The sequence below is a fragment of the Tenebrio molitor genome, chromosome 3, assembly GCF_963966145.1.
Source record: "Tenebrio molitor chromosome 3, icTenMoli1.1, whole genome shotgun sequence".
In the NCBI taxonomy this organism is placed as follows: domain Eukaryota; kingdom Metazoa; phylum Arthropoda; class Insecta; order Coleoptera; family Tenebrionidae; genus Tenebrio; species Tenebrio molitor.
Window position 1 is genome coordinate 20,499,024 of NC_091048.1, and position 26,508 is coordinate 20,525,531.

Here is a 26,508-nt window from a genome sequence, read left to right on the forward strand (position 1 = left end):
TACTCCCGACTCTACATACGTCAGTTTGACATTTTTTTTAATTTATTAAGGAATTAAAAGTTTCATTGCGATTAAATTTTGCTTCGCATAATAAGCATTTCTTCTGAGAAGTTAGAACTTTGTCTTTATAATGGATATGTACATATCTTGTAACATATTACCCAACGAATAAACTGAATTAAAAAGATTGCTAACTGCGGCAAAGTGGGGTTCTTTTTTTGCACGAAAACGAAGATATAATCTGACTAATGTGGTACCTTCAACTGTAAATTAACATACAGGAAAGAAATAAACAAGAAACTACTCAGAAAAGATATCTGTCAAATATCTACGAGGGTGGTCCCTTAATGAATTTATTTGTTCCGCACTTGTAAACATCAATTTATCAACGTACTCTATTCACCTTGAAAATGTTTCTTTACTGGCTAGCCAGTAAAATTTTACACCCGTGCTCGTATGAGTGACGTGCGTTTCCAAAGTAATAGGTGTAAAGCTCATACGATTTTTTTTTCAAATATCGGAATTTTTAATAGTTTGTATGACTATTTACAAGTGAGGAACAAATAAAATATTCAACAATACACGCAAGGTAACTGGTTTTACTGGCTCCAGAAGGTCTCGTCTACGACTCGCCAGTCATATCTTTCCGTCCTCCAGTAAAAACCCTTTTATCTAATCCCGTGGGATAAATGACACTTATCCCACTCATTTGAGTGGAATAAGGAACTTCATTACCGGACGCATTTCATTACTCCACTCAATGGGATAAGTGAGCTTCATTACCCCACTCAGTGGGATAAGTAAGTTATTATTCCACCGAGTGGTGTAATGAAACTGGCGGAAATAAATAAGATTTACCTTTTTTTTTAAATTCGGGGCGGTCTTAGATAAAATTTTGTACATAACACGTGGGCTAAAGCATATTACAGGAAACTCGTGTGATTACAGATGAACTCGGGCTAACGCCCTCGTCATCTGCAATCTTCACACTCGAGTCCTGTAAAAACTATCCCACCTCCACCCGGCGGCACGGCAATTTTGCCGGAGTACATACACTATTACGGATATTACTATCAAGTAATAGTGCAGTGCTTATCAACATAATTACCGGCGTCTCGCCTCCGCATTTTGACTTTGTTGTGTATTATGTTCTGTGTCAATGTTAAGGAACTTCCTCACGATGTGACATGAGTATAATAATATACCTTTTTGAATTTCAACTACCAATGTGTTATCTAAATCCAGAATTTTTAAATTTTTAAAAAGAGATTGCGGTACTATTCCCGTTGCTGAAATTACAAGTGGTAAAATCGAATTTTTTTCTAAACACCAAAGATTTCTCATAGCAACGGACAGCTCTAAATATTTATTAATTTTTGTGTTATATGTCTGTGTTATATTATGTGAATTTGGAACAGCTATATCTAAAAGATATGCTTGCTTTTGTTGTTTATTTAAAATTATAATGTCTGGTCTGTTATGCTTAATACGAATGTCAGTTAAAATTGTTCTATCAAAATATAACTTGTAATATTGCTTTTATCCCACTAATTGTGTAAATAACTATTACCATGCTGGTAATGTTATAGTTATTTATTTCCACCTTCTAAGTAAATGACAGTTTACCGACATTTGTGGTAACTAAGTAAATGAGTAGTTAGGGGTACAGCCCTGTAATATTTTACAGGATCGTAGAAGAGACCTGTTATATTTTACGATGTTCTTCAAAAATAATTAATCAAAACTAATTAAATAATTTTTGAAAAAGTTTATTATATACACAAACAAATTTAACTATCAATTGTTGCAATTACATACGTTATTAATACATTTGGATCCGTTTTCCCAATTCATTTTCATATCGCTTTTTAGATCGAATCAGTAGAGAACGGAACTTGCGACGTTGGTACCGGGTGTCCCATCACTTGTGTCCCGTAGGAAAATGACTTTAAAACTAAATTATATTTATATGAAGGTATTATAGATGCATAAATACCGTTCACCGCCACAAAAATTGGGTATTACTTTTTTGTTAAAATTAATTACCTAGGTACAGCAAGCAAAAAACTATCACTTTAAAAATTAAATTTTGTTCGATGCAGTTCAAATTTAGTATACGTTATGAAATAGTTATAGAGAAATAAAATCCGTAATTAGAATTTAATTAAAATGTTTTGATGTAAAGATATTTGGTTAATTTAATTTGGGTCCTTCTACTTTATAAAAATTTATGGAAGACAAAGTTAAGTTTGTGGGTATTATTCTTGTCCGCAATTTATGGTACGAAGACTATTCAAGAGGGTTCCAGCGGTACCTGCCTGTGTTACGGCGTCAAACACACTGCACCCCTCATAAATCTTCGTCTGCAATAAATTTTCATAAAATAGAACGGCCCAAATTAATTTAACCAAATATCTTTACATCAAAACATTTTAATTAAGTTCTAATCACGGATTTTATTGCCCTACCATTTTTTCAAAACGTATACTAAATTTGAACTGCATTGAACACAATTTAATTTTTAAAGTGATAGTTTTTTGCCTGCTGTACCTAGGTAATTAATTTTAGCAAAAAAGTAATACCCAATTTTTGTGGCGGTGAACAGTATTTATGCATCTATAATACCTTCATATAAATATAATTTAGTTTTAAAGTCATTTTCCTCCGGGACACAAGTGATGGGACACCCGGTACAATGGCCGCCAAAAAAAGTTAGCCATCATTTAAATGTCAGTGTCAAAAAAGCATTAATTACACGTTTGGATTTTGACGTGACGCAAAAGGGATGGCTAATTTTTTTTGCCGGCCATTGTAATTCAGTGGCTATTTTCTTGCACTTCAAGAAAATCACTTTCAAAGTCTTCATCGGGCATTAAAGTCATTCTTTCTTTTCTTTCTTTTTGCAACAATTTTTACAAAACTTCTGACAGTATTTTTGTTGTTTATCTCAACACCATGACGACGTAGGTATAATTGCCCCTTTCATTCCATATATCATCTTTTAATAAACATAAATAACAATTAAAAAACGAGTCGAGTGACCGACGATTGAAGATAAATTAGTTGCCGAAAGGTTAGATCTTTTCAAAAGCACCGTGCATCGTGCTCTCCATTATCATCTTCATATAAAAAAATTAGTGCAAGATGGGTCCCAAAATTTCTTTCCGCCGTTCAGAAGCAGGAACGTGTGCGACGTGCTAATGCATTTTTAGAGCTCTGCAGCGGCAGAGAAACAAAAATAATCGATTCTATTGTCTCGGGAGACGAAACAATAGTTATTTATTATAATCCTGAATGCAAACTGGCATCCATGGAGTGGCGCTATACGAGAGAGGCACCCACAAAAGGCAAAGGTGTCAAAATCGACTCAAAAATTATAGCTACAATCTTTTGGGATTGCGATTGCGATTATTATTGATTTTAAAGAGCGTAATACTACTACTGTCAATGAGATGTATTACGCTTTCTTGCTGCATAGGTTACGACAAGAAATTAAAGGAAAACGACGAGGGAAACTTGCCTGTGGTGTGCTGCTGTTGCTCCTGTCGACAGCAGCAATTGCATAGGGTGCTGTGCGAGACTGTTGTTTCACAGAAATTGACCATCCACCTTATAGTCCCTATATGACCCCACGTGACTATTTTTTATTTCTAACCTCGTAGACGTAATTTCGTAGTAACATTTATGATATGTACTCGTAACTATGATTTTACACAATAAAATAGACATTTTTTTAAAAGACTTTACGCTAATACAAAACATTAAAAAACAAAAATTCTAGTATGTCACTTCAAATATAAATTATAGTATTTGCGTTCCTTAGATGTATAAAAATGGAAATTGAAGAATTCAGACAGCACGGCAAAGAAATGGTGGACTACATTTGCGACTACCTGAAAAATATTAAATCTCTAAGAGTGCGACCACTAGTTGAACCGGGATACCTTAAAAACCTCCTTCCGAAAGAAGCACCCGAAGAACCAGAGGAGTGGGATGCCATTATGCACGACGTCAAAACAAAAATCATGATGGGAGTAACACACTGGCAGCACCCCAGATTCCACGCGTACTTTCCTGCGGGAAATTCTTTCCCATCTATTCTTGGTGACATGCTTTCTGATGCCATCGGTTGTATAGGCTTCTCGTGGGTAAGTTCCGACTTCTTGAACCCATTTTCTCGACGTAACGACTGAATGACAGCAAACTTGTATTTTTATGTCCGATTATGTCAACAAATGCAATAAACAGTGGAATAAACATTTTTCACTTTAAGTAATTCGTAATACAAATATATACAACAATATTGTCTATTATGTGATAATAAAAGTTTAACTACCAATTAAGACCCGAGAGTGGGGCATCACAAAATAAATATTTTACGAAAATCAACATTGTTGCCAATGTAAACAATGTAAATGTAAAAAATTTTGAGTAAAAAATATTATGTTCGTTTTTCTTCCTTCAGGACTCGAGTCCAGCATGCACTGAACTGGAAATGATAGTTCTTGATTGGTTCGGAAGAGCTATAGGTCTGCCAGATGACTTTATTTTGTCATCAAAGGGTAGTACAGGAGGTGGTGTCTTGCAAAGCTCTGCAAGTGACTGTGTACTACTTACTATGTTAGTTGCACGCAACGAAGCTATCAACTATCTAAAAACAATAAAAACAAAAAAACCTGAACTGGAACACAGTGTTTTTTTGCCACAATTAGTAGGATACTGCTCAAAAGAATCACATTCCTGTGTCGAAAAAGCTGCTAAAATACTACTGATAAAACTGCGCATTTTAGAACCTGACGACAACGGAGCTCTTCGAGGCGAAACCTTGAAAGCTCACATACAAGAAGACAAAGCTCGAGGACTTTTACCGTTCTTCGTTTCAGCAATATTAGGATCAACCGCCTCGTGTTCTTTCGATAATCTAACAGAAATTGGAGTTGTCTGCAAGGAAGAAAAATGCTGCTGGCTACACGTGGACGCTGCTTACGCGGGGAGCGCTTTCATCTGTCCAGAATTGAAATATCTTCTGAAAGGAATCGAATTTGCAGACTCCTTCAACGTAAATCCCAACAAATGGTTGTTGGTGAATTTCGATTGCTCGTGTCTGTGGATACGCAACAAAACGAAATTAACTGACGCTCTCACCGTCAACCCCATCTACCTCCAACACGCCAAAGAAGAAGAAGCCATTGACTACCGTCACTGGGGAATACCGTTGAGTCGAAGGTTCCGATCGCTAAAATTGTGGTTCGTCTTCAGAAAATATGGCTTATCAGGATTGAGGTCTTACATCCGCAATCACATAAAACTGGCACGATATTTCGAGAAGTTGGTAAAACAAGACGGCAGATTTGAAGTTGTAAACGATGTCAGATTAGGTTTGGTGTGTTTCCGGTTGCTGGCATGTGATAAGATAAACGTGAACTTGTTGGAGAAAATTAACTCGACCGGAAAGCTTCTCGTTACTCCTGCGAAAGTAAAAAATAAGTTTGTCATTAGATTTTGTGTTAATTCGGAGCGAGCCACAAAAGCAGATATAGATTGCGCTTGGGAGATAATAGGGAACTACGCAAAATTAATTGCGACGAACCTTTTGTCAAAAAAAGTTTGCGCCGGCAAGCTTAAAAAGTGCAAAGCTCAAAGAGCAGCTTTTGTCAGGAACGTTTCCAGGGAACAACTTAATAAATCTGTGGAGGACAGAAATTTGACAGATCTTGCCTCACCAGTTCTGGTGTCAGAATCGGATGAGGAAATTTAAAGCGCAGAAAATGACGCCAGTGTAAAGAAAAACAAATAAAGGTTTTTGCATTGAGTCGTCAGTCGTCACAATCCTGGACCTCGAACTCTGGAGAATTTACAAATTTCCATTTTTTAATAAAGAACGTTTAAATTGTACGCACAAAAATAAATTCGATGTAAATTTTGGTGTGTTTGGTAAATACCCAAATTCGGAGCTTTCTCCACAATCGAATAAAATTCTTTGTTATGGGACAATAAATCCGCAATGAAAATCTACTGGTAGGAAGTGCTTTATTGCGTCTATTTCGTTTAATCCCGCTTTTATGCGAATCAACCTTAAAACGGAATTTTATTGGTTCGTAGCAGATTTCGAGTACATCAAATTGCGTTAAACTGTGCAAATAAAATTTTTGAAATTTTTTCCAGCAAGCATTTCGTGCCAATATTGTTTTGTGTGCGTTCACCATCTGAAAACAACATAAACCTATTAACCCACAAGATACGTCAATATTTAATTAATAAATTATGTAAAGTCGAAGCACATTTAGTATTACTGCAAAAACACATCCGGCACAACAGTTTCCAGCATCGTCGAAGAGACGGAACTGTTCGACAATAGCGAATACAAAAAATAATTTACCGCGAACGGAAGCCAAGAGTGGGGAAACCTTTTATAAAAGTGTAACACCTACCTTGCCGGCATGCAGTGACTTAACCGCTGGAGGAGCTTTGAGTGACACCGCGCCGACAAGTGATCCGCAGTGATTTAGTGAAATAATTTACAAAAATGGATGTCGAAGAGTTTCGAACGAGGGGCAAAGAGATGGTCGACTACATTTGTCAGTATATGTCAAATATCGAGTCGCAAAGGGTCCATCCAGACGTGGAAACTGGTTACCTTCGCAAACTCCTTCCCAACGAGGCGCCACAAGAGCCCGAAGAATGGGATAACATCATGTGCGATGTCGACAAAAAGATAATGCCGGGGATTACGCACTGGCAGCACCCCAGGTTCCACGCGTACTTCCCTTCGGGGAACTCCTTCCCTTCTATCCTGGGGGATATGCTGTCGGACGCCATCGGATGCATCGGTTTTTCTTGGGTGAGTTCCTACTCTCGTTACATAAGTTGATAAAATCAGGCAGTCACGCTGTGACTACAAACAAATCGTAGGAGTTTATTTTGTGTGTCAAAAAGAAAATCTGCGAGTTTCTCTCACGATCAATTTTTTAAATAGATGGCTGAAATGTGTTTGCTCATCGATTTCATAAAATCTTGTTTGTTTTTTCGTATGCTGGAAACTGTGCGTCCCAGGGAGTTTATTTTAGAGATGGTTTTATTTCTTTTATGTAAATGTTTTCCATCAGTTAGCAAACACTTTTAAATTACATAAATTAGCAGCGAGAATAAAATGAGGGTCACAAGTGATTCATCAAATTTGTGCTCTCACAATGCGGAAATTATTTTTAGGTTACACTTGATTTTTAAATAAACAAATCCCGGTGTTAACAAAACTCGTGATCTTGGAGCGATTTAATTAATTATTGTTATTGCACAACGCACGAGCAGTTTGAACTGAATTAATTTTGTTTATTCTTAAACAACAATTCACGAAGTCAGCAAATTACGTAATACTGTATTCCAATGGCTTTTTTCCACCACATTATTTCAAAGGTTTCACTTAATCTCATCCTTACGTCTATTCAAATCGAACAACTTTCACCCGTTGACGCAAATTATTTCAATTTCTAAGATCTTGGAAAGAACTCTGACCTGATTAGCTTTGCTAAGGCCGAGAAAGCTAAATTTATCTTTTATAATTCAATCAATTCGTAAAAGAATCCGAAAAGCATTAAAAATAAAGCAGATCAAACGAGTCGTCTCCTGCTATTGTAAAAATCTAAGTTCATCAGACAGGATGTTCTCTTAATGTTGATGCAATTATACGTTCAGTATTGCAATGATAATTACAGCTTTAGTTCTTTTTTTGGAAGTAAACATCCGCTGCAAGGGTCACATTTGAATTCACACAAAATTACAAAATTTGCTGTAAAATTACATCACAAAACGATTTGTATTTGTTTGTTTTTCGATTGTTTATTTTTAAGTCACGACAGCTGCCAATCAAATTAGCGAAATCCCCACTACGTACTTGACTGAGTGCGGAGTGGGGTTACAAAGAGATCGGAGATTGGTTGTCCTGGTAGTTCGTTTGGCTATTTCCTAAAGCGGCAACTCCACCTCGTGACATGACAAAACGTCATAAACAGTAATGTTGGTCGTTTTAAGAATTCAGCGAATTCCAGTTCTGACCGAGAACACAAGAATCTCAGAATTGTTGGTTTATTTTAGAAGAAATTAATTAATGTACAGTTGTATCAACAATCTGGTGTTATGAAAATCTTAATGAGGACCATATTTGTTACAGGCCGCAAGTCCCGCGTGCACCGAATTAGAAACCATCGTCATGGACTGGTACGGCAAAGCGATTGGACTCCCTGACGACTTTATAACGTCATCGGAAGGCAGCAAAGGCGGAGGCGTGATCGAAACATCTGCAAGTGAATGCGTCTTGGTGTCGATGTTAGCAGCAAGAAATCAAGCGATCAAGTATCTCAAGACAGAAAATCCTCATTGCCAGATGGAGGACAGCGCCTTCCTGCCGAAGCTGGTCGGTTATTGTTCGAAAGAAGCACATTCCTGCGTTGAAAAAGCGGCCAAGATTCTTTTGGTGAAGCTTCGCATATTGGAACCTGACGAGAACGGGAGTCTCCGCGGAGATAAGTTGCGAGCGCAGATGGAAAAGGACAAGGCGAAAGGACTGTTTCCTTTCTTCGTTTCGACAATATTGGGGTCTACGGCGTCGTGTTCCTTTGACAACTTGGAGGAAATAGGGCCGGTGTGCAAGGAGCAGAAACGGTGTTGGTTGCACGTGGACGCCGCGTACGCTGGTAACGGCTTCATTTGTCCGGAGCTTAAGTATCTGCTGAAAGGAATCGAGTATGCAGATTCCTTCAATACCAATCCAAACAAATGGCTTTTGGTCAACTTCGACTGTTCGTGTTTGTGGGTCCGTGACAGGATACGTCTGACCCACGCTTTAGTGGTGGATCCTCTGTATCTTCAACACGCCAATGCGGACGAAGCTATAGATTACAGACACTGGGGGATCCCTCTGAGCCGAAGATTTAGATCGTTAAAGCTGTGGTTTGTAATCAGAAAGTACGGACTGTCCGGTCTGAGGTCTTACATTCGCAACCACATAAAATTAGCCAAGTATTTCGAAAAACTAGTGAGAGAGGACATTCGCTTCGAAGTCGTCAACGACGTTAGATTAGGTTTAGTGTGTTTCCGTTTATTAGCGAGCGACAATGTTAATCAGAAATTATTGGCGATAATTAATGCCTCGGGAAAGCTTCACATGACACCATCGGTGGTTAAGAATAAGTACATTATAAGATTCTGTGTGAATTCGGAACACGCTCAGCAAGAGGATATCGAGCACGCTTGGGAAATTATCAAAGAGTACGCTGCGGAGACGACAATGAAAGAGAGACCGCCTCTTACCAGACAAAAATCGAAGAGATTTTCCTTCACCAGGAGCATCTCGAAAGAGATGTACAAGAGGTCTATGAGCAGGTCGAATTTGTGCGACGGTGCTACGCCGATCCTCGTTGCAGACTCAGATGAAGAAGATACTCTGGTTGAAGATACGACTATTTTGCCCGATGAAGAAGATGACGTCTTCACGAAAGAGTTTGTCGATGGGTTAAGAATAAGTGATAAAGAAATTAAATATAACGGAGTTAGTTAGAATGAAAAAACTTGATTCGTTCGTTATAGACCAAACATTGTAGATACAGCAGTATTATTAGTGTTAAGACTCACGGAAGGTCCATAAATGATTGTATATAGTATTTGTTGTACCCTACAGGAACTCACTCTATTTATTAAGCTAGCTTCAAGTACTTATTGTAAACCTTATTTAAGACTTTTTTAAATACTTTATTTATATCAATATACAATGATTAAACGTAATTGACGTATTCCTTTCTCCAAAATGCGCACATTTCTCTTTGCAGAAATAATTTGGTCCAGAAGAGGCTATGACCTCTTTCAATGGAGAAATTTTACAAGATAATTCACACAGAAGTGTGAATGTGATGGAAAGTTTTCGTTCAAAATTTGGAATCATCGCCTTATTGATGCATTCATATTTTTGGCCGACTGTATACACAAACTACAACTTAAAATATATTGTATGTAACTTACCTTGATTCAAAGAAAATTACTAGGTTGTTAAAATTGTGTTCAAGATACAACATAATAAAAATACTGAAATTTACAGTAACCAGTAAATATTACCTAAAGAAAATTGAAAACAGAGAATGAGGACAATTTAAAAACAGTACCCAAAGATAAAAAAAATGTTTCTAAATAAGAATTTTAAAATAAATGGAAAAAATTTAAGTCTTTGGCTCTAATGATTTGATCTTCCATTTTTTTTTATTACTGAAGAGTTCACGATGAAGAGTTTTTGCTTTACGTAAATGAATAATTTACGTGTCCTTCTAATTGTTTTTAAATTATTTTAAAAATTCAATCTAAATCGATGCACTTACAAGTTTTAGGCCCGATTTATTCACCTTCAAGTAAATTTATCTGGCCAGTAGTTGCTATGATTTAGAATCTGCTATTGGTAGATCCATGGTAATTACCGTTCAAATAAAGTTACTTGAAGGTGAATAAACCGGGCCTTAGGTTAGCAAATTATTTTGACAAAAATTTCAATACCTGATGCCGCAGAAAATAACGCGGTATTTAGCTGCCAGACATACACCATGCGTTTTCCTAACGGAAGGCATCGCAGTGTGAATGTTATTGTAGGCGTTTTGACCAACAACTAACAATTGAAAGAAAAAAAACGAAACCATGACAATTACATACGGTAGTTTTTAGTTAAAGTTGACTCAAGTTGCAAAAAACCACTTTGCATTTGCAACAGCACTTTTAGGGCATTAGTCATTTGAAATTACTTTAAAACTGTACTTATATGGAAAATATTCAATCCAAACTATGATTTTCTGGTCCCTTCGTGCCTTTATTTGGTTCAAAAATATGAAAAAAATGCAGTTGCAAATGACAAGTGGTTTTTTGCAACTTGAGTCAACTATACCTATTGCATTGCTGCAAGACGGTCTCTATTTTAAAATAGAGACCGCCTTGATTGCTACCACTTTCATTTTTACTTTCTGAGAGCATTTTCGCCATTTTCTTTAAATGAAAGCTGCAGAACAGTTTTTGGTACAAAATCGAGATCTATATTATGCTATGCTATGCTACTGAAACGCCTGTTCGTCCTTTTTGACACACCCGATATCATTAAGAGTAGAAGTGTCCTTTTGTGGTAAGCCCAGAGATTGAAGACCCAGACGAAGTCGACGTCGGCAATTGGGTGAAGCACAAAAAGATCTTCCACTCTGAATGATATCATACTACGGTGCGATCAATTAAAAAATAAATCGAGTCGGCGTGTTACCTATGGCAACCCATGCTATAGCGTAGGCTCCAAAGCAAACTCGATTTATTTCTTAAATGATCGCTCGATATTTTTTCTTCAAACGTCCGTAAATTATGACATTATCCTGCCGCATTGATAATGCTAAAGTGTCTCTTCATTGTCATGGCATCTAACGAGCTGACGAGCGGCAGATAAAGTTATTTTATTTTTCACTTTCGTATAATTGTATGATAACTCCTAGGATACGAAATACGTAAACATGTCCATAACAACCAGGGAATAATACAGGGCGTAATAAGAATAAGCGGGCGTAATAAATTCATAACGCCCTCATCAATTCATAATTGCAAAGATGCCGATTTTTTTTTTTTTTTTTTTAGAACACGTATAGTGAAAAATAAAATCTTGTATGCACCACGGCGTGACCGAATGATTACGGGCTAAAGCCCTCGAGCTGGATTCATCGTTCTCCGGGCGTAATCATCGTTGTAACGCCCTTGGTGCATAAATAGCTAATACCCACTGAGGGCGTCTGTGAAGTTATTATCTCCGCTGATGAGCGGCAGTAAAGGCAGCCAATCTACTAGCCGCAGCACATAAAACTTCATTTTTGCTCCTCATAACATAATCTACTATTATCTGCAAACAGATCACACAAAAAAATTCGACATGAACTCATTTATTTCCTTTTGCTGCAAAATGACAATTTTCAAACTTACAATTTTTAAATTTTAAGGCCATATTACTATATTGAAGGTTGAATAATACCGGATGACTTTTAATGATTTGTTCGGTTGGCAACATATTTACGATTTGTCAGCAGATTTAATTTATTTTAAATGATATACAGTTGCGGCCGTTGAAAACTCAGACACTTTGACAACGCCAAACTTTTAGCTTTGTAAATGGTATTGAAAGTGACGTTTCTCAAAATGTCACTCAAACATTATCCAGATTAATTTCTCTCGCAATGACTCTTATACTCAGACTCACACCGTCCCTCAGTCAAACACATTTTTGCAAATCAGATAATTGCGGCATTTCAAAAGTTACGCGCGATTCTGACCTAATATGTCAAATACTGACACTGACTTTATAATCCTTGATGAAAATCCTGTTTACGCTAATCAAATTTCGGAATTTATACAGAGTGTTTAAATCTTTCCTGTCTGAGATTTCAACGGCCGCAACACGACCGATGCGGAAAAAGCGAGGGCTGTAGCCAAACTCGGGGAAACTTGTAATAATTGTAATTATTATATAATTACACAGACCATCAACAGAATTAAGACTTTCAAAACCCGTATAAAACATGGGAGACACTGACAACACTAGCGCTGCTCTAGCGTTAGGCCAAACTAAATTACCGAATTTACTCGTTAATCCGATCGGGAGTTTCCGTTTAAAAAGAAGGTTAATTTGAATATTAATTAATAATGTCATCAGTAATTTTGAATTTTCTAATTTCTGTCAAGGTTTAGTCAATAAATTTTATAAATTGTTCTACAAAATAAATTACTCCAAACCAGTCTCTTGAGATAATTTTTCGTTATCTTTTTATTTGGTAAGTTATCTTTTTCTTTTTGAAAAAGTACGAAATATGGTTTTTCAGATCGCAATTTTTATTTTATTTATTTGGATATGGGAAAAATTAAACATAAATGCTTTGTAAACAACAAGAGCGGCGATAAAAAATAAACATTTTAAGTATCCAAAATTAGAAGAACAAAGGAAACGATGGATAGAAGCTTTAGATAAATGTTGCACCACCCTTCAAAACAGATAATGCCTTTATTTGCGAGAAACATTTTAGCAACAATTTCTTTACTCAAAAAACAAAACTCCATAAATACGCCCTGCCGTCGATTTTTCTTCGTGAAAACAAACAAACTTCAATAAATAATATTAGACCAGCTGAACAAATTGAAAATTCTACGATTACTGAAAATCCCACTGTAGAGAATCTAATCCTTCCTGTTATTCCCAAGGCCCAAAATAGACACCCAACAAAATCTTCTAGTGTGTTGCAAGTACTTGAATGCAAGAAAGTTAGTAGTCGTACTTCAAAAGGTAGAAACATTTATTATATGGACCGATATCAGCGAAAAACAATTTCAAAATTAAAAAATCTTTTACACGATTCTAAAATTATCTCCAGAAATTTTAGAAGTTAACGCAAGATCAAATTATTGAACTAGATCTACCCTTCAATTCAGTTTCACTCGCCTTGAACTAGCCCACTCATGCCCAAAAAATCCCAATTTACACACAAACTCGTTTAATGAACTACTAATTTGTTGTATATGTTAGAATTTGTATTAAAATGTTTAATACTTATTTAGTCGTTTCCATTTTTTTTTAATAAGTATCAATTTAAATCAAATTGAAAAAAAAAATAGGCAACTAGGTATACAGAAAATCAGATATGCAACTTGTTATACATTAGTTTGGCCTAACGCTCGGGCAGCGCCACTTGAGCGCGTCCCCGAAAATGTAATCCCACTTGACAGTCTTACTATTGTTTAATTGTCTGTGTATAATTATAGGTAATAGAAATCTTTTCGTATCTCCCATACATACAACGTGTCTCAGAAATAAGTACATTAATTTTAACCAGTGACAGTTCTCGTCAAGAACAACAAAATTTTTATGTATCATTTTTTCGAAATATAATTTTCAATTCAGTATTTTTCTCCCCGATAAATTAACGAGCTGTCTATTTACTTGCATTTTCTAGCTATTTGACCCAAAGACAGTGACCGTGAAATAATACTTTTTGTAAAATCAACGCAAAACATTGTGTTTTTAGAATACATTTTTTCCGCTCTGCAATTTTTAGTTAGTATTGTTCAAATGCATAAGGCAAGGTGTTTGCGTGTTGATTCTGTGATTTAAGCTAAAATTTTGTGAAAATGGCGAGTTTATTTTCGAGTAGTGAATACACAGATATTGTGTTGGGGTATGTTGAAGCGTCGGGAGTGCTCCTCGAGTCTAGAGAATTTCCGTGCTACTTCTTGTAGGGGTACATGAAAGGACTTGGTATAAGGATTCGATTCGAACCCAATTGAAGTTTTAAAAAACGGGTGGAAAATACTGCCACAACAATTCGCAATAACAGAGGAATGCTGGAAGGAGTGGAAGAATCATTTCGCCGGCGCCTTCATTTTTGTATTGACAATAATGGCGGTCACTTTGAACACTTCTTGTAATGGTTAGTGATTACTGATTATTCTAATTACTTCATGAGAATTTTTACGGATTAATACGCTAATTTCAGGAAACATTTTGTCATTATTTGGGTATGGGCGATTCATTAGGGTCAGTTTAAAATATTTATTATTAAAATTGTCTTTATTTAATATCTACCATATTATTCTCTTTTTTCTCTTCAACCCTTGTCATTATAGGAGGGTTACAGCGACGCGCGTAGCAATTAGCCGCTGTACTTAAGTTCGCAAGAAACAAGTGAAAGTTTTCTTGCATTTGTTTTTTGTTCTTCGCTTATCGGCATCGGCGAAGCAAGTAATCCCCATAGGCGGATATAACGAAATTTGGGGCAAATCTTTCAATAATTTTAATTGGACACTTAACTATTAGGTTTAGGAAAAAATATATTTAAATAAATTGTTGCTATTAACGAGTTCTATTAACAGTTAAAATTAATGTACTTATTTCTGAGACACGTTGTATAGTACGCCACTGAACAAAGTTTTATTTAATCTAGACAAAAACAGAAGACGTTTCTATGGCACCAGAAATTCGTTCACATTTCGATGGCGCCCATGGTACAGTTCGATACACCGAATTTCGGGCATCACTGTCAACACACTGTCAAAAAATGTAAACAAGCTTTACATTCTTAATTTTGATTGACATGCGATTAACGTGAACAGAAAATAAATTTCAAAATTTGACTTTTGAATGTCACGTTGACAATAAAGAGTGATTTACATCGTAATTTTTTGAACGTACGTAACAAACTAGTATCACAGTTCATGGCCTACTAAATCTGAACTGCGCTGCGCTTATTACGGCCGTAATAAACTAGCTGAATGATTGATTCGGCTAACCTCAAAAAATCTACCCTTAACTAGCGCCATCTCTTTAAAGATATTAAACTACAAATCAACTAAATTGCCACAATAATTTAAATTTCCTTGAATTTCATCAAGGTTGAAATACTAACATGGGAAAATAGTGCGTTGCATGTGAAGAAAATAACAACAGTTATTTTCAAATTCCCAGCAACCTCCAAACCAAATCCAAAATTGATAAAATTATAAAAAAAAAAACTAAATGAAACATTTCACTGTAATACATGTTTCTTCTTTATTATCTACAGCAACTCCAGGACCCTTGTTACGATTAGTTTGGCTTCAAGACCGTGGGGTCTGTAAATTTGTGGGGCTTTTAAAAGACTTGGCTAATATTGCCACACAAGTTTTATCGGCTGTAATTACACGAGAGGTCTTTTTTTGTCCGGATAAAATTGAATTTTTTTACGATAATTTGGTTGCTTGGTAAATTGAGGACACAAACCACCCGATAAAAAAACGAGTCCGAAGGACGAGTTTTTTTATCTGGTGGTTTGTGGAGTCAATTTACCAAAAAGAAACCAAATCAGAGTTTAAAAAATGAAATTTTATCCTGGACGAAAAAACCTCGAGCGTAATTCGATGAGATAATTTAATGAATAATGATAGGTAGGTAATTATGAAAAATTGAATTCGCCATTTTGCACGTCAATTTATTACAAGCTGTGTCAATGTTTAAGATTGTTGGTTCGTTATCATAACAACAAACAATAATCAGGTTCGAAAAAGTTTGCCATGGAAGTTTAAGCACATTTTATCCAGATGCAAAGTTAGGGCTAACTTTATCCGATGTCAAAGTGACAAATGCATCGCGGCTTATGGGATTTTTTATACATGAATTAAATTATCATATTTAATTCCAAAAAATCCTTGTCAACCACTGGTTACTACTTTGCATCCACATTTAATACAGAATTCCATATTTACCTGTGATAAACACAAAGATACAATTTGTAAAGTTATTATCCAATTAGTAATGAAACCAATTTTAAACATTTGTTTATAAAAAAAAAACAGATTACATAAAAACGAAATCCATTCAGAATAAACTCACAAGTAGGAAGGTTCTAAAATTATAAACTTAGGAGAAAGGTATTGTCTTCCTGCAGATAGATAGTTTTACTTTTAATTTTTCTACTGTGCTCTATCCATTTTCAGATTTTGCAATTCCATTTTATATATAAATATTATGTTTCATAATTTGATTATTGTAATTATTAGGTATTCTTACGTTCATGAAACGTATTCGTGAAAATTAATTTCGCGTCAAAATGACAAAATAGAAAGTGTTAACCTAACAAAATAAACACGTTACGTGATTGTGATTGGATAATTTCAATTCAAATTACATTTTTCTTTTCTATTTCGCTAACAGATGGAGTTGGTTAAGGGTGAATTTTTTGAGGTTAGCGGAATCAATTGCTCCATTGAAAATCCGAGCTTTGTTACGGCCGTAATAAGCGCAGCGCAGTTCAGATTTAGTAGGCCATGCACAGTTCTTACAAAATAAGTCTCTTCAAAATGTTTTAATTAGATTATAAACAATAATAATTTATTTCATACTGTCCGGTACATGCTCGATTGCATCATCAATTTGAGTCCGGTAGGTGAGTTATAACAGTATCAGAGCCCGAAAGTGTCACTTAGCAACACCTACCGGACTGTTTTCCTTTTATACATCAAATCTGACATTGAAAAGTGAAAAAGTCAAAATATATTCGATCTAGAAAAACAATAGCAACGGCCGTTGCCACAGGAAAAAAGGTGATGCTATTTTCACCATATAGGAATGTGATTTTTTCATTTTTGAAATAAAATGATGATGCACAAGAGACTTCCAGTATGAAATAAAATACATTACGATATACATCCGGTAGTACTTGTATAACAGGTACTCGTTTAGACATTCTAGACTCGGCTCCTAACGTCGCCTCGTCCATAATGTCTAACTCGTACTGTTACAAGTAACCTACCGGACTTATAACGTAAATTACTATTACAACATCGATTCATCACCAATAAATAGGTACTTTGTCATAATTCATAATTCGAGAATGCGACACGCGACAGTTCTGTTTGTGTTTAACAAAATGCCGCCTTTTAATGGCGATTTCAAGTACCACCAATCTAACATAAACAAAAATCCCAAATTGTCAAATGATTAAACGTCAAAACGTGCACGCGTTTTTATCTTAACCTAAAAAATCAGTCACGACTGAAAACGAGTCGCAACACGTTGTCGAATGTAGAATGTAGTGTATGTATTCTTCGTGTTGTACAAATAAGAAGACAGAAGATTATTCTGTAATTTGTTGATTTAACTGAGTGGATCAATTTTCTTTTTATTTATTATTTAATGTTAGTACTAAAATGTGTATTTTTATAAATGTAAAGGAAGAATATGTTGCAGTTCGAAATGTCGCTGTTCTCGGTCCCCACGAGTTCAACTCCTTCATCAATTTTAAAGAAGGCTCCCAGTCTGAAGACTGCCCTAAATCGTTCAACAAAATTTAATACTCCAACTAAAGTTCGATTTACTTTGCCACAGGCAAAGAAAGTTCAAAGTATACTAAAACATTTCATAAAGAAAAAGGATGTGAAAGACTATGAAAATCTGGTCTGTTTAATTAGAGATTCAGAGCTTTTGGATGAGGACATATCGGGACTTCTCAAAGAAGCAACGGGGTGTATTTCATTGATGAAAAAAGATTTGCGCTTATTTGTCGAAGCCCTCCTTTCCATTGACTGGATAGATAGAAATGATAGCATCGTGAAAGAATATCAGTCTTTCATAACTAACTTAGTGTCTGCACACAACTATCACACAGAATTTGTGATTGGTAGATTGGTCTCACTGTTTATTCCTTGTAAGTATATTGTGTATTATCCATTCTAGTGCTTATTTGAACTATTAACAGTACCTACTGACCCTGAATGGAAAAATGGAAACCCTAATAAAGCAGATTACAAAAAGTGTCAACATGTACATTCATTGTTACATGAATTAATAACAGCAGTCCCATTGTGAGTACATTTTTAAATAAATCATCTAGTTCTATAAGAATTTTTCAGATGTAACCAGTTACTCATCCAGGCCCTTGTAGAACAATTTCCATACATGAGTCGAGGTGCTCACATCAATGAATATTTTATACAGAATCTTTTGTGGATTACTTATTATCAGCCAAGCACCAAGCCAGATATCTTTCATCTAATTTTTTCAAAGTAAGATCAATCAGATTGTCTTTAATAATCTCAAAATGTTATTTGTGCTATTCTAGATTAGTAGCAATGGATGTGAGCATTCCACGGGAAGATATCAACAAGGCAGATGAGGATGACAGTATTTTCATGATGGATGAGGACCCAAGAGCGAACACTGCAATGAGTTTAGAACATATAAACATCATTGCACATACCCTCGACATATGTCTCGATAAAGTATTCAATTACGTTTATTCAGAATGTCATGAACCTGGTACCAATCAACTTGATTGGACAAAAACTAAAAGCTTGTATCAAGATATCTTAACTGCATTCGATAAAATTATTTTACCTACGTATAATACTCATCACGTTCAATTTATTATGTTTGTGTTATGTTCATTTAAATCGACGCTAGTCGAAGCTTTTCTCAATTATCTGTGGAAAAAAGTGTGTAATCCTAACATTGCGTCGGTTACGCGGCAAGCGGCAGTGAATTATATCGTCAGTTTTGTAGCTAGAGCAACTTTTGTCCCAGTGCCGTAAGTTTTCAAATTTTGTGTTAGTTCATCATATGAAGAGTTTTTTTCAGGATGTTGAAAGGTACACTACAAGAGATGGGTAATTGGATTCATTCATATATAGGGGAGCAAGATGGATTAGAATGTGTGAATTCTGACGTAAGGATTCACAGAGTATTTTATGCAGTGTGTCAAGCTTTATTTTATATCGTTTCGTTCAGGCATAAGGAATTAGTCAATACAAAAAAAAGTAAATCTCGTACACCATCCTAGGATTGTTGATAACCATCTCATTTTAGATGTAGTATTTTTGGAAAGTTTAAATTTAGGTAAAATTGTGACGAGCAGATTGAATCCTTTGAGGACGTGTCAGCCAGCGGTCGTACAAAATTTTGCTGCCATCACTCGAAAATACCAGTTGGCGTATTGCTATTCAGTCATAGAACACAACTCGAGGAGCAATTTACCCACTGTATTTAGAGACGAAAAGGGATATGTTACAGTTTGCACAAACGTGTTAAGCGCATTTTATCCATTTGATCCGTACATCTTGCCAAGGTATTGACTCCCTTGGTGTGTTTACCAGATTTATGTAGAGTGTTTGTTGCAGATCCGCCAGTAAAGTGCATCCGCATTATCGCAACTATGAAGAAATTAATCTAGAAACTAGCGACGTAGAAATGAAGGAAGTAGCCGACGCTGACGATTTTCTCGAACATGAAGTTTCGTTTAGTTCAAAGTCGCAGAAATTTTCATATGGGGCGTCTCCAGGTTTTAAATTTAAGGGTTGAAAAGAGTTTAGAATAATTTTCATCTTGTGAAAAAGAGATTTTTACGAACGTTGTGCTGACAGCGGAGGTGTAAATACGTATGTAATTTATTTAACGAATAAATCGTTTCAAAATATGATTAGCTATATTTTGCGTACCATTATAAACATGAATATATTATAAATATAACAAAAGATCATAAATAGTAATTTTTCCACGTGAAAGGAGGCACATTTATACAAATGAATTTTCCCTAAGTGTTTGAAAAAAATCTCAGTGTTATTTAGATTGCGCCGCTTCCAATTCTTGTTCCACGATTTTTCTGTATTCGTCGAAGCCCTCTATACTTCGAACAGAGCCGTTGGCACAGACCCACAGTTCTTTGCACACCTTTCGAATGAGTCGTTCGTCGTGCGACACCAAAATTACACCTCCCTACATCGTAAAATTATAATTTACTGTTACAAATTTATGCATCGCTTACCGTATATTTCGTAATCGCATTTCCTAACGCTTCTATAGTTTCGATATCTAAGTGATTCGTGGGCTCATCAAGTACTAAGAAATTCGGTTGGCCCATACACATTCGTGAGAAAGCGACTCTCGATTTCTGTCCCCCCGATAAACTGGCCACGGTTTGCAGGGCTAAGTCTCCTGATACCCCAAAACTTCCCAATTGTCGTCTGTATTCCTCAATTGGTTTCCCTAAATTACAAAAAGAGATAAATACGCTGCCAAGTCCAAACCCTATTAAAAAATTAGTAAAAATTACGAAACGTTAGGTTACATTCCCTTGATAGGATAAGGCTTCAAATGTGTGCACGCTCATAATTCACAATTAATTCAAAGAACACCTTTATGAAATTCACAACAAAAGAAAATTATTAAATTTTGCATTATTCCAATTTTAACATTAACAGCGAAAAATGACAAAGATTTAGAACTACAGTGTCATAAATAAAATCCTCATTGTTGGTAGACATCTGTTGAGAACTTTTCTAGAAATTCTTAAGTTCCTAAAGGGTTATAAACAACCCACGTCAACCTCTTTTGTGGAAGTGACCACCCAATTTAATAATAAATCATAGCTAAATTTTGCACTTAATGAACGGGTGATGTTTTCATGATTTCAATGACACCAAATTTTTCCTAAATGTTTGAAAAGACTCTCAGCGAAAAATGATGTAAATTTATGTAGCGGTTATTGAATTAAAATGAAATGTTTACCTGTTTCATAAAAACATTTAAAATTGTTACCGATTGTTACAGCGATACACAATCATTCCTGAATTTTTTGAGAATTTTAAATCGATTATTATCAATGGGTGTTTTCAATAGGGCGGTAAAACTTGAATCACCCTGTACAAATTTTTAAGCTGTCTGAAAAATAATGCAATGTTCAATTTTGTCAGAGTTTCGGTGTTTTATCCAGTGCCTAATCCATTGAAACCATATCCCGCCTGTTTTTTTGTCTTACTTGACGAAACAAAACGAGTGTTAATGTGTATAACAAAATATATTTTTGCGAATAAATTGTAAATTATGATTGAACCCGGTTGTTAGATTTAAAAAACGATAATTTATTTTTTATTAGATGCAAAAAATTAGAAGTAATTTTGAAAAATGACATTCTTAAACGGGAGGTTAAAAAAAGTGATAAGGTGCGAGATGAGTAAAAGATGACGTGGAAAGGCATAAAAGCATAAAACATGAAATAACCCTCTACGAGTGGTAAGAGAATCTGATTCGATGGTCTTCCTGTTAAAATGTTACAGCGACAAATTTGCAAACAAGGTGTTATATTTTTTTTATGGCCTCCTAGATCGAAAGAGACAGAGGCCATGTAAACCGATTGAAAAAAGTTAGGGATATTGCTAAATATTTAAGTTAACTTGAGTAAAATGCATCAGTAAGTTTTTTTAAGAAGAATTATTGAAACGTTTTCACACGTATAATGAGTTTTGACTTATGTGCTTATGTCAAACTTTTTCTCTTCTTGGGATACGTTATAAATTATAATATCAATGTCCCTAACTTTTTTCGATCTGTTTATTTTTTGAATAGCAATTTATGCAACAAATGGACAAAATAGTGCTTTTTTTACGTAAGTATGGAAAGTTTCACTCAGGCAGGTGTGGCAACCCTGTGAGTAAAAAAAAAAGACACTATGCATGAGTTCCGTACAATATTCTTTCTACGACTGTTTAGTTTGAAAAACAATAAAAAAAAATTAACGTTTCTAAAGGCAAGATCGCTAGATGACTTAATTTGTTTTCAATGCAATCTTATGATTTGTTGTGATTCGGTTATTTTACTACGGCACTTTTTTCACTATTATCATAAACTGATGTTTTACGCATTAAAAACAGTTAAATGTGGTATTCTTAAGTCGTAGAAAAAAATTGTGTTAATTAAATGAAATAAATTACAACACTCTATTACGCTCATCCCGTTTTTTGGATCTTTGCTTTAGTGATGATAATAATTTTAAGTGCCTGACTGTTTTCTTTACTTAGAAAATTTTCCAAAAATTCAGAAATGTTTTATTTAATACTTTCCAGACAATCTGATGAACAGTTGTTTAATTTCTAATCAATGCACTAAGTGGCGATTGGTAGTCTTAAAATTGCGATTGTCAAACTACCAACTAATAGAAAAATTTGTCTAATACACTTCTAACAAAAAAACCACGGTCAAAAATATATTCTTGTAATTTGTCAAGTACCTGGATAAGCACTTTGTAAAAGTTCGACAGAATTAACGTTCATATCAAGTTGGTCCACGTGGTGTTGACTGAAATACCCAAATTTTAAATTCCTATGTACATGGCGCATTCCAGACGTTGGTGATAGAATTCCCATTATAATTTTCAAAAGGGTGGTTTTTCCAGCACCATTATCACCCACCTAAAAAATATTCTTTTATTATAATTTCACCGCTCCACTAATTCTAACCAAATGGTATTTCAACTTTTATGTTTCACCAACTTCCATGCATTAGCAAATTGTGCATTTCTTTGTAACACCAAATGATCAAGAAAATTTCTAAATCTAGTTGACAATGAAAACAAAAGTCACTAAACTGATTCATACAATTGTCAAAATAAAAATTGGTCATATCAAATGACATATTAAACTGTCAATATGCTGTCAAAAAATGTAAAATAAGCTTTACTTTATTAATCTCAATGATTGACATGCGATTGACGTGAATAGAAAATACATTTCAAAATTTGACTTTTGAATGTCACGTTGACAATAAAGAGTGATTTACATCGCAGTTTTTTGAAGTGACAGAAAAATGATGCCCGAAATTCTGTGTCCCTAACTGTACTTGTAGTAATTTGTGTATTTTAAGTCAACTATGGTAAAGAAAGTTTATATCAACGCTGCAAGAGCTTTTCCGCACTTCAAAATTATACCGGGAGACTTAACGATTGAGAAAAATTTACATTTGTAGATTGTAGAAATAAATAATGACAATATGATTTATTTTGACCTTCGAGCTGTCATATTTGAATCTGATAGTCAAGAAAAATAATTTCAATCAATAAAAGTCGCCCGGTAAGTATAAACTGCATTAAAAAGAGTTGCAGTAAATTAAAATCTGACGCGGACAAAGTCCCAATCGTCGTCGCTGCAGTGGAGCAGAGTACAATTTTAAAAACGACAAGAAAATTGCAGTAAAAAGTTCTTGCAATAAAAAACAAAATTGTTATTGACAGATTTGACCTATTTTAAATTTGACAATTGAAGTTGTACAAATTAAGTTAACCATGGCCTCCTAGATCAAAAGAGATTCTGTCTCATTCCGTCTAGGTGACCATGACTTTTGTTTTTCGTAGGTAACGGCGCTTCTAATATACAGGGTTATTATAAATTATTGTAGTCCAAGTAGGCGTAACAACTGAATGTAAAATTTATGGTCGCCGCTCCTCATAAAAAACATCAAAATGATGTGAATAACTGAGTACACTGTGTTCAACCACAGGAGTCAAATTGGGTACAAAACAACTCAATATTTTTAGAATTGGTTGCAAAACAAATTAATATTTTTGGATTCAATCGTTAATTTAAAATAAATAAATAAATAAGATTCTCATCACTGCACTTTTGACTTCAAAAAATTACACTGATAACGACAAAATTGACAGTTCACGTGAAATCGGTAAAAATTTCATAACATGGGCATGGCCTGCTTCGACTAAAATAATTTATGATAACCCTGTAGATACGTTTACAAACGTTAGTGTTACGATTTTTCAAAATCTTGTTTGCGCTTTGGTCAGCCGTTCAATTGCAAACGTGAAACGTTCGAACAAATCGGATTTTCACGATTTTTTTCAGTTTGACAATTCATTAGAAATATTTGTTGAAAACTTACAATACATATCCTTGAATCCATGGTAGCACCAAGATTGACATTACTAAAAATAACTCTATTTTTGGTATATTCAAACGTAACATCGTTCAACTGCAAAATTGGGGGAGAAAGAGGTTCCGTATCTGGAAATTTCAAAACTACACTGACTTCTTTTTCTATCGGCTTCAGTTCCGGTCTGTAATGGTGATCATTTTAAATGTTACCGAGATTTTCCACCCCAAACTGACTTACAATTTTTCTAACATTTTAATTTTCGATTGTACGGAAGCAGCTCGATTCGCGTTATACCTAAATCGATCGATGAATTCTTGAACGTGTTGTCGGTGTTGCATTTGAGCATCGTATTCTCGTTGCTGGTTTTTCAACTTTTCTGTTTTTGTTTTCTCAAACTGTTCATAATTACCTCTAAAATAACAATTTCAGTAGAAACTGGCTCAAATATGTCACCAAAATTACCTATAGGCCTCTATCCGTTGCGAATGAAGATGTAGGATATCTGTCGGGACTGTGTCCAAAAAGTTACGGTCGTGCGAGACCACCAGTAGCGTCGTAGGCCAATTCTGTAAATAATTCTCCAACCAAATAATCGCTTTGATATCCAACATGTTGGTGGGTTCATCGAGCAACAACAGATCTGGCCTCGAAAACAAGGCCCTGGCCAGTGCCAATCTCATTCTCCATCCTCCCGAGAAAGTTTTCGTTTCCTTCTGTTGCATCTCGGACGTGAACCCCAACCCGTTCAGAATGATTGAAGCTTTCGCGGGTGCTTTATCGGATTCAATATTTTGGAGTTGTGCATAAATTTCAGTCAACTGATTTGACAATTCTGGGTCGTTCGATCCGGAATTGATGGCCGCGCTTATTTCTTTTTCTCTTTTAAGTAAATCTTCGCGGACAATATCACATTGTAAGACGCTCTCTATTGCTAGAGTGTCGTCGCCGATCACTTCTTGCTCCACATGCAGAATTGAAATGTGGGAAGGTATACGGAGTTGGCCGTTCGAAATCATCCGAAGTAAAGTAGATTTACCTAAACCGTTCCGGCCCACTAGTCCATAACGTCTTCCAAAAGCTAGACTAAGATCTGCACCTTGTAGCAATATGCTACAAAATATATTTTTCTACACACACGTTTATTTATTTTTTTTAATATCATTACCGATCCCCATAAGCCACGTCGAAATTCTCTATTCTAATGTCTTGAGTTCTGTTGCTCCCTTTAGCTTCCATTTTACTTTCTTTTTTACTAGTAACCTAGAAATCTGAATCAGACATTTGTAAAAAATATATAAACCTTTTAACCTGTGATGCAGTTGCTGTTTCTAATTTGACTGGTGCTACAGTTTTCACATCTTTTGACCGTTTCTCTTGCTTTTCCTGTAATTTAGCCTCAGCTTTTTCTAATTTTTTTGCATCAACTTTCTAAAATTATTTAATAAAATTTCTGCGACAATTTTACATTGTATTTACCAAAGTATCATCCCTGTGCATCACCCATATACTTTTGATATCATTCATATCATTTTCCAGATTAGCAGCCATGCTTGCTAAATGTATTGGTGCATTTAATACTTTTGTAGGCCCATTTTTTTTAGAACTACTTTTATCAGGTTTCAACATGTTCAGCAATTCGTTACAAATAGTTCTAAAGCAAAGCAATATAAGTAAGCAATCTACTTTAACCATGTTCAACAAAATTTACCGAATGTCATCTTCAGTTTTGTCACTCGATACTTCTTGTAACACTTCGCCGATTGCATCGTAGACTTCCTCGCTGTCCTGAAAATCATCGGCTCCATTTTTTAAGACACCTAGTAGCGAAAATGTTCAATTAAAAGGTCTAACTACACTAAAGCAAACTTATAACCTTCAACGTAATGTTTAAGATCGTCGTCTATCAATGGGAACACGTTTTTGATATATTCACTACATGCAGTCATGTTGAATTTAAAGCTATTTGTAAAATTGGCGAAATATGAGCAGCTTAAAAACGATTTAACCTCTAAATTTTTACCTTAAATGACAAATACTTGACGTACAATGTGTGACAGGTGCTCGAGTAGAAGGGTCAAGGACTGCCAATGCAAGAAAGATGAATGTTACTGTTCGCCAGTCGGAAATCACAAAAAATAATACCGGTTGGTTCAAAATACAATTAATTATAAATTTGAAATGCCGATTTCTAGAAAGATTTTCCGTATTATTGAAAACGCTTCTTTCAGATCAGATTTTGATTATTTAATATCACTTTGTTGATTTATCCAGTTATTTGCGAT

The 26,508-nt window shown here is 35.2% G+C and overlaps 4 protein-coding genes and 2 long non-coding RNA genes across 8 annotated transcripts; 4 read left to right on the plus strand and 2 right to left on the minus strand.

Moving 5' to 3' along the window:
* Positions 1-3,707: 3,707 nt before the first annotated feature.
* Positions 3,708-4,083, minus strand: LOC138126012 (uncharacterized). Its single transcript, XR_011157573.1, has 2 exons — positions 3,945-4,083; positions 3,708-3,893 (listed from the first exon to the last, which is right to left on the minus strand). It is a non-coding gene; the product is annotated as an uncharacterized lncRNA (long non-coding RNA).
* LOC138126011 (tyrosine decarboxylase-like) lies at positions 3,834-5,923 on the plus strand. The gene is made up of 2 exons (XM_069041641.1): positions 3,834-4,148; positions 4,466-5,923. The coding sequence occupies exons 1-2, from the start codon at positions 3,834-3,836 to the stop codon at positions 5,756-5,758; spliced, it is 1,608 nt and encodes a 535-aa protein (XP_068897742.1). The 3' UTR covers positions 5,759-5,923.
* Positions 5,924-6,374: 451 nt separating this feature from the next.
* LOC138126010 (aromatic-L-amino-acid decarboxylase-like) lies at positions 6,375-9,777 on the plus strand. The gene is made up of 2 exons (XM_069041640.1): positions 6,375-6,841; positions 8,168-9,777. The coding sequence occupies exons 1-2, from the start codon at positions 6,527-6,529 to the stop codon at positions 9,551-9,553; spliced, it is 1,701 nt and encodes a 566-aa protein (XP_068897741.1). The 5' UTR covers positions 6,375-6,526; the 3' UTR covers positions 9,554-9,777.
* A 2,755-nt stretch (positions 9,778-12,532) lies between these two features.
* LOC138126720 (uncharacterized) lies at positions 12,533-13,597 on the plus strand. Its single transcript, XR_011157931.1, has 3 exons — positions 12,533-12,673; positions 12,736-12,824; positions 12,873-13,597. It is a non-coding gene; the product is annotated as an uncharacterized lncRNA (long non-coding RNA).
* A 3,632-nt stretch (positions 13,598-17,229) lies between these two features.
* Positions 17,230-19,985, plus strand: Tif-IA (RNA polymerase I-specific transcription initiation factor RRN3 homolog Tif-IA). Of its 3 annotated transcripts, none has more exons than XM_069043496.1 (8): positions 17,230-17,380; positions 17,765-18,221; positions 18,273-18,378; positions 18,427-18,579; positions 18,636-19,100; positions 19,151-19,329; positions 19,379-19,637; positions 19,690-19,985. In XM_069043496.1, exons 2-8 carry the CDS (start codon positions 17,771-17,773, stop codon positions 19,868-19,870), a joined length of 1,794 nt encoding a protein of 597 aa, XP_068899597.1. In that variant the 5' UTR covers positions 17,230-17,380; positions 17,765-17,770; the 3' UTR covers positions 19,871-19,985. The 3 variants fall into 3 exon arrangements, with proteins under 3 accessions (XP_068899597.1, XP_068899596.1, XP_068899598.1); XM_069043495.1 differs by lacking the exon at positions 17,230-17,380 and adding an exon at positions 17,499-17,712; XM_069043497.1 differs by lacking the exon at positions 17,230-17,380 and adding an exon at positions 17,552-17,611.
* On the minus strand, positions 19,973-26,298 carry LOC138127422 (ATP-binding cassette sub-family F member 3). The gene is made up of 11 exons (XM_069043494.1): positions 26,100-26,298; positions 25,935-26,043; positions 25,703-25,877; positions 25,535-25,654; positions 25,392-25,486; positions 24,689-25,336; positions 24,464-24,637; positions 24,233-24,407; positions 22,575-22,755; positions 20,334-20,554; positions 19,973-20,284 (listed from the first exon to the last, which is right to left on the minus strand). Exons 1-11 carry the CDS (start codon positions 26,170-26,172, stop codon positions 20,129-20,131), a joined length of 2,127 nt encoding a protein of 708 aa, XP_068899595.1. The 5' UTR covers positions 26,173-26,298; the 3' UTR covers positions 19,973-20,128.
* Positions 26,299-26,508: the final 210 nt, after the last annotated feature.

Bases quoted from the DNA above. Each gene is read 5' to 3' on its own strand.
- LOC138126011 (XM_069041641.1), top strand. From the start codon at position 3,834: ATGGAAATTGAAGAATTCAGACAGCACGGCAAAGAAATGGTGGACTAC. The intron at 4,149-4,465 runs GTAAGTTCCGAC...TTCTTCCTTCAG, and splicing joins GTTGTATAGGCTTCTCGTGG to GACTCGAGTCCAGCATGCAC.
- LOC138126010 (XM_069041640.1), top strand. From the start codon at position 6,527: ATGGATGTCGAAGAGTTTCGAACGAGGGGCAAAGAGATGGTCGACTAC. The intron at 6,842-8,167 runs GTGAGTTCCTAC...TATTTGTTACAG, and splicing joins GATGCATCGGTTTTTCTTGG to GCCGCAAGTCCCGCGTGCAC.
- LOC138127422 (XM_069043494.1), bottom strand. From the start codon at position 26,172: ATGACTGCATGTAGTGAATATATCAAAAACGTGTTCCCATTGATAGAC. The intron at 26,044-26,099 runs GTTATAAGTTTG...TTTCGCTACTAG, and splicing joins TCTTAAACATTACGTTGAAG to GTGTCTTAAAAAATGGAGCC. The intron at 20,555-22,574 runs GTACTTGACAAA...TTTGTAATTTAG, and splicing joins TTTACAAAGTGCTTATCCAG to GGAAACCAATTGAGGAATAC.
- Tif-IA (XM_069043496.1), top strand. From the start codon at position 17,771: ATGTCGCTGTTCTCGGTCCCCACGAGTTCAACTCCTTCATCAATTTTA. The intron at 18,379-18,426 runs GTGAGTACATTT...AGAATTTTTCAG, and splicing joins TTAATAACAGCAGTCCCATT to ATGTAACCAGTTACTCATCC. The intron at 18,580-18,635 runs GTAAGATCAATC...GTGCTATTCTAG, and splicing joins TTTCATCTAATTTTTTCAAA to ATTAGTAGCAATGGATGTGA.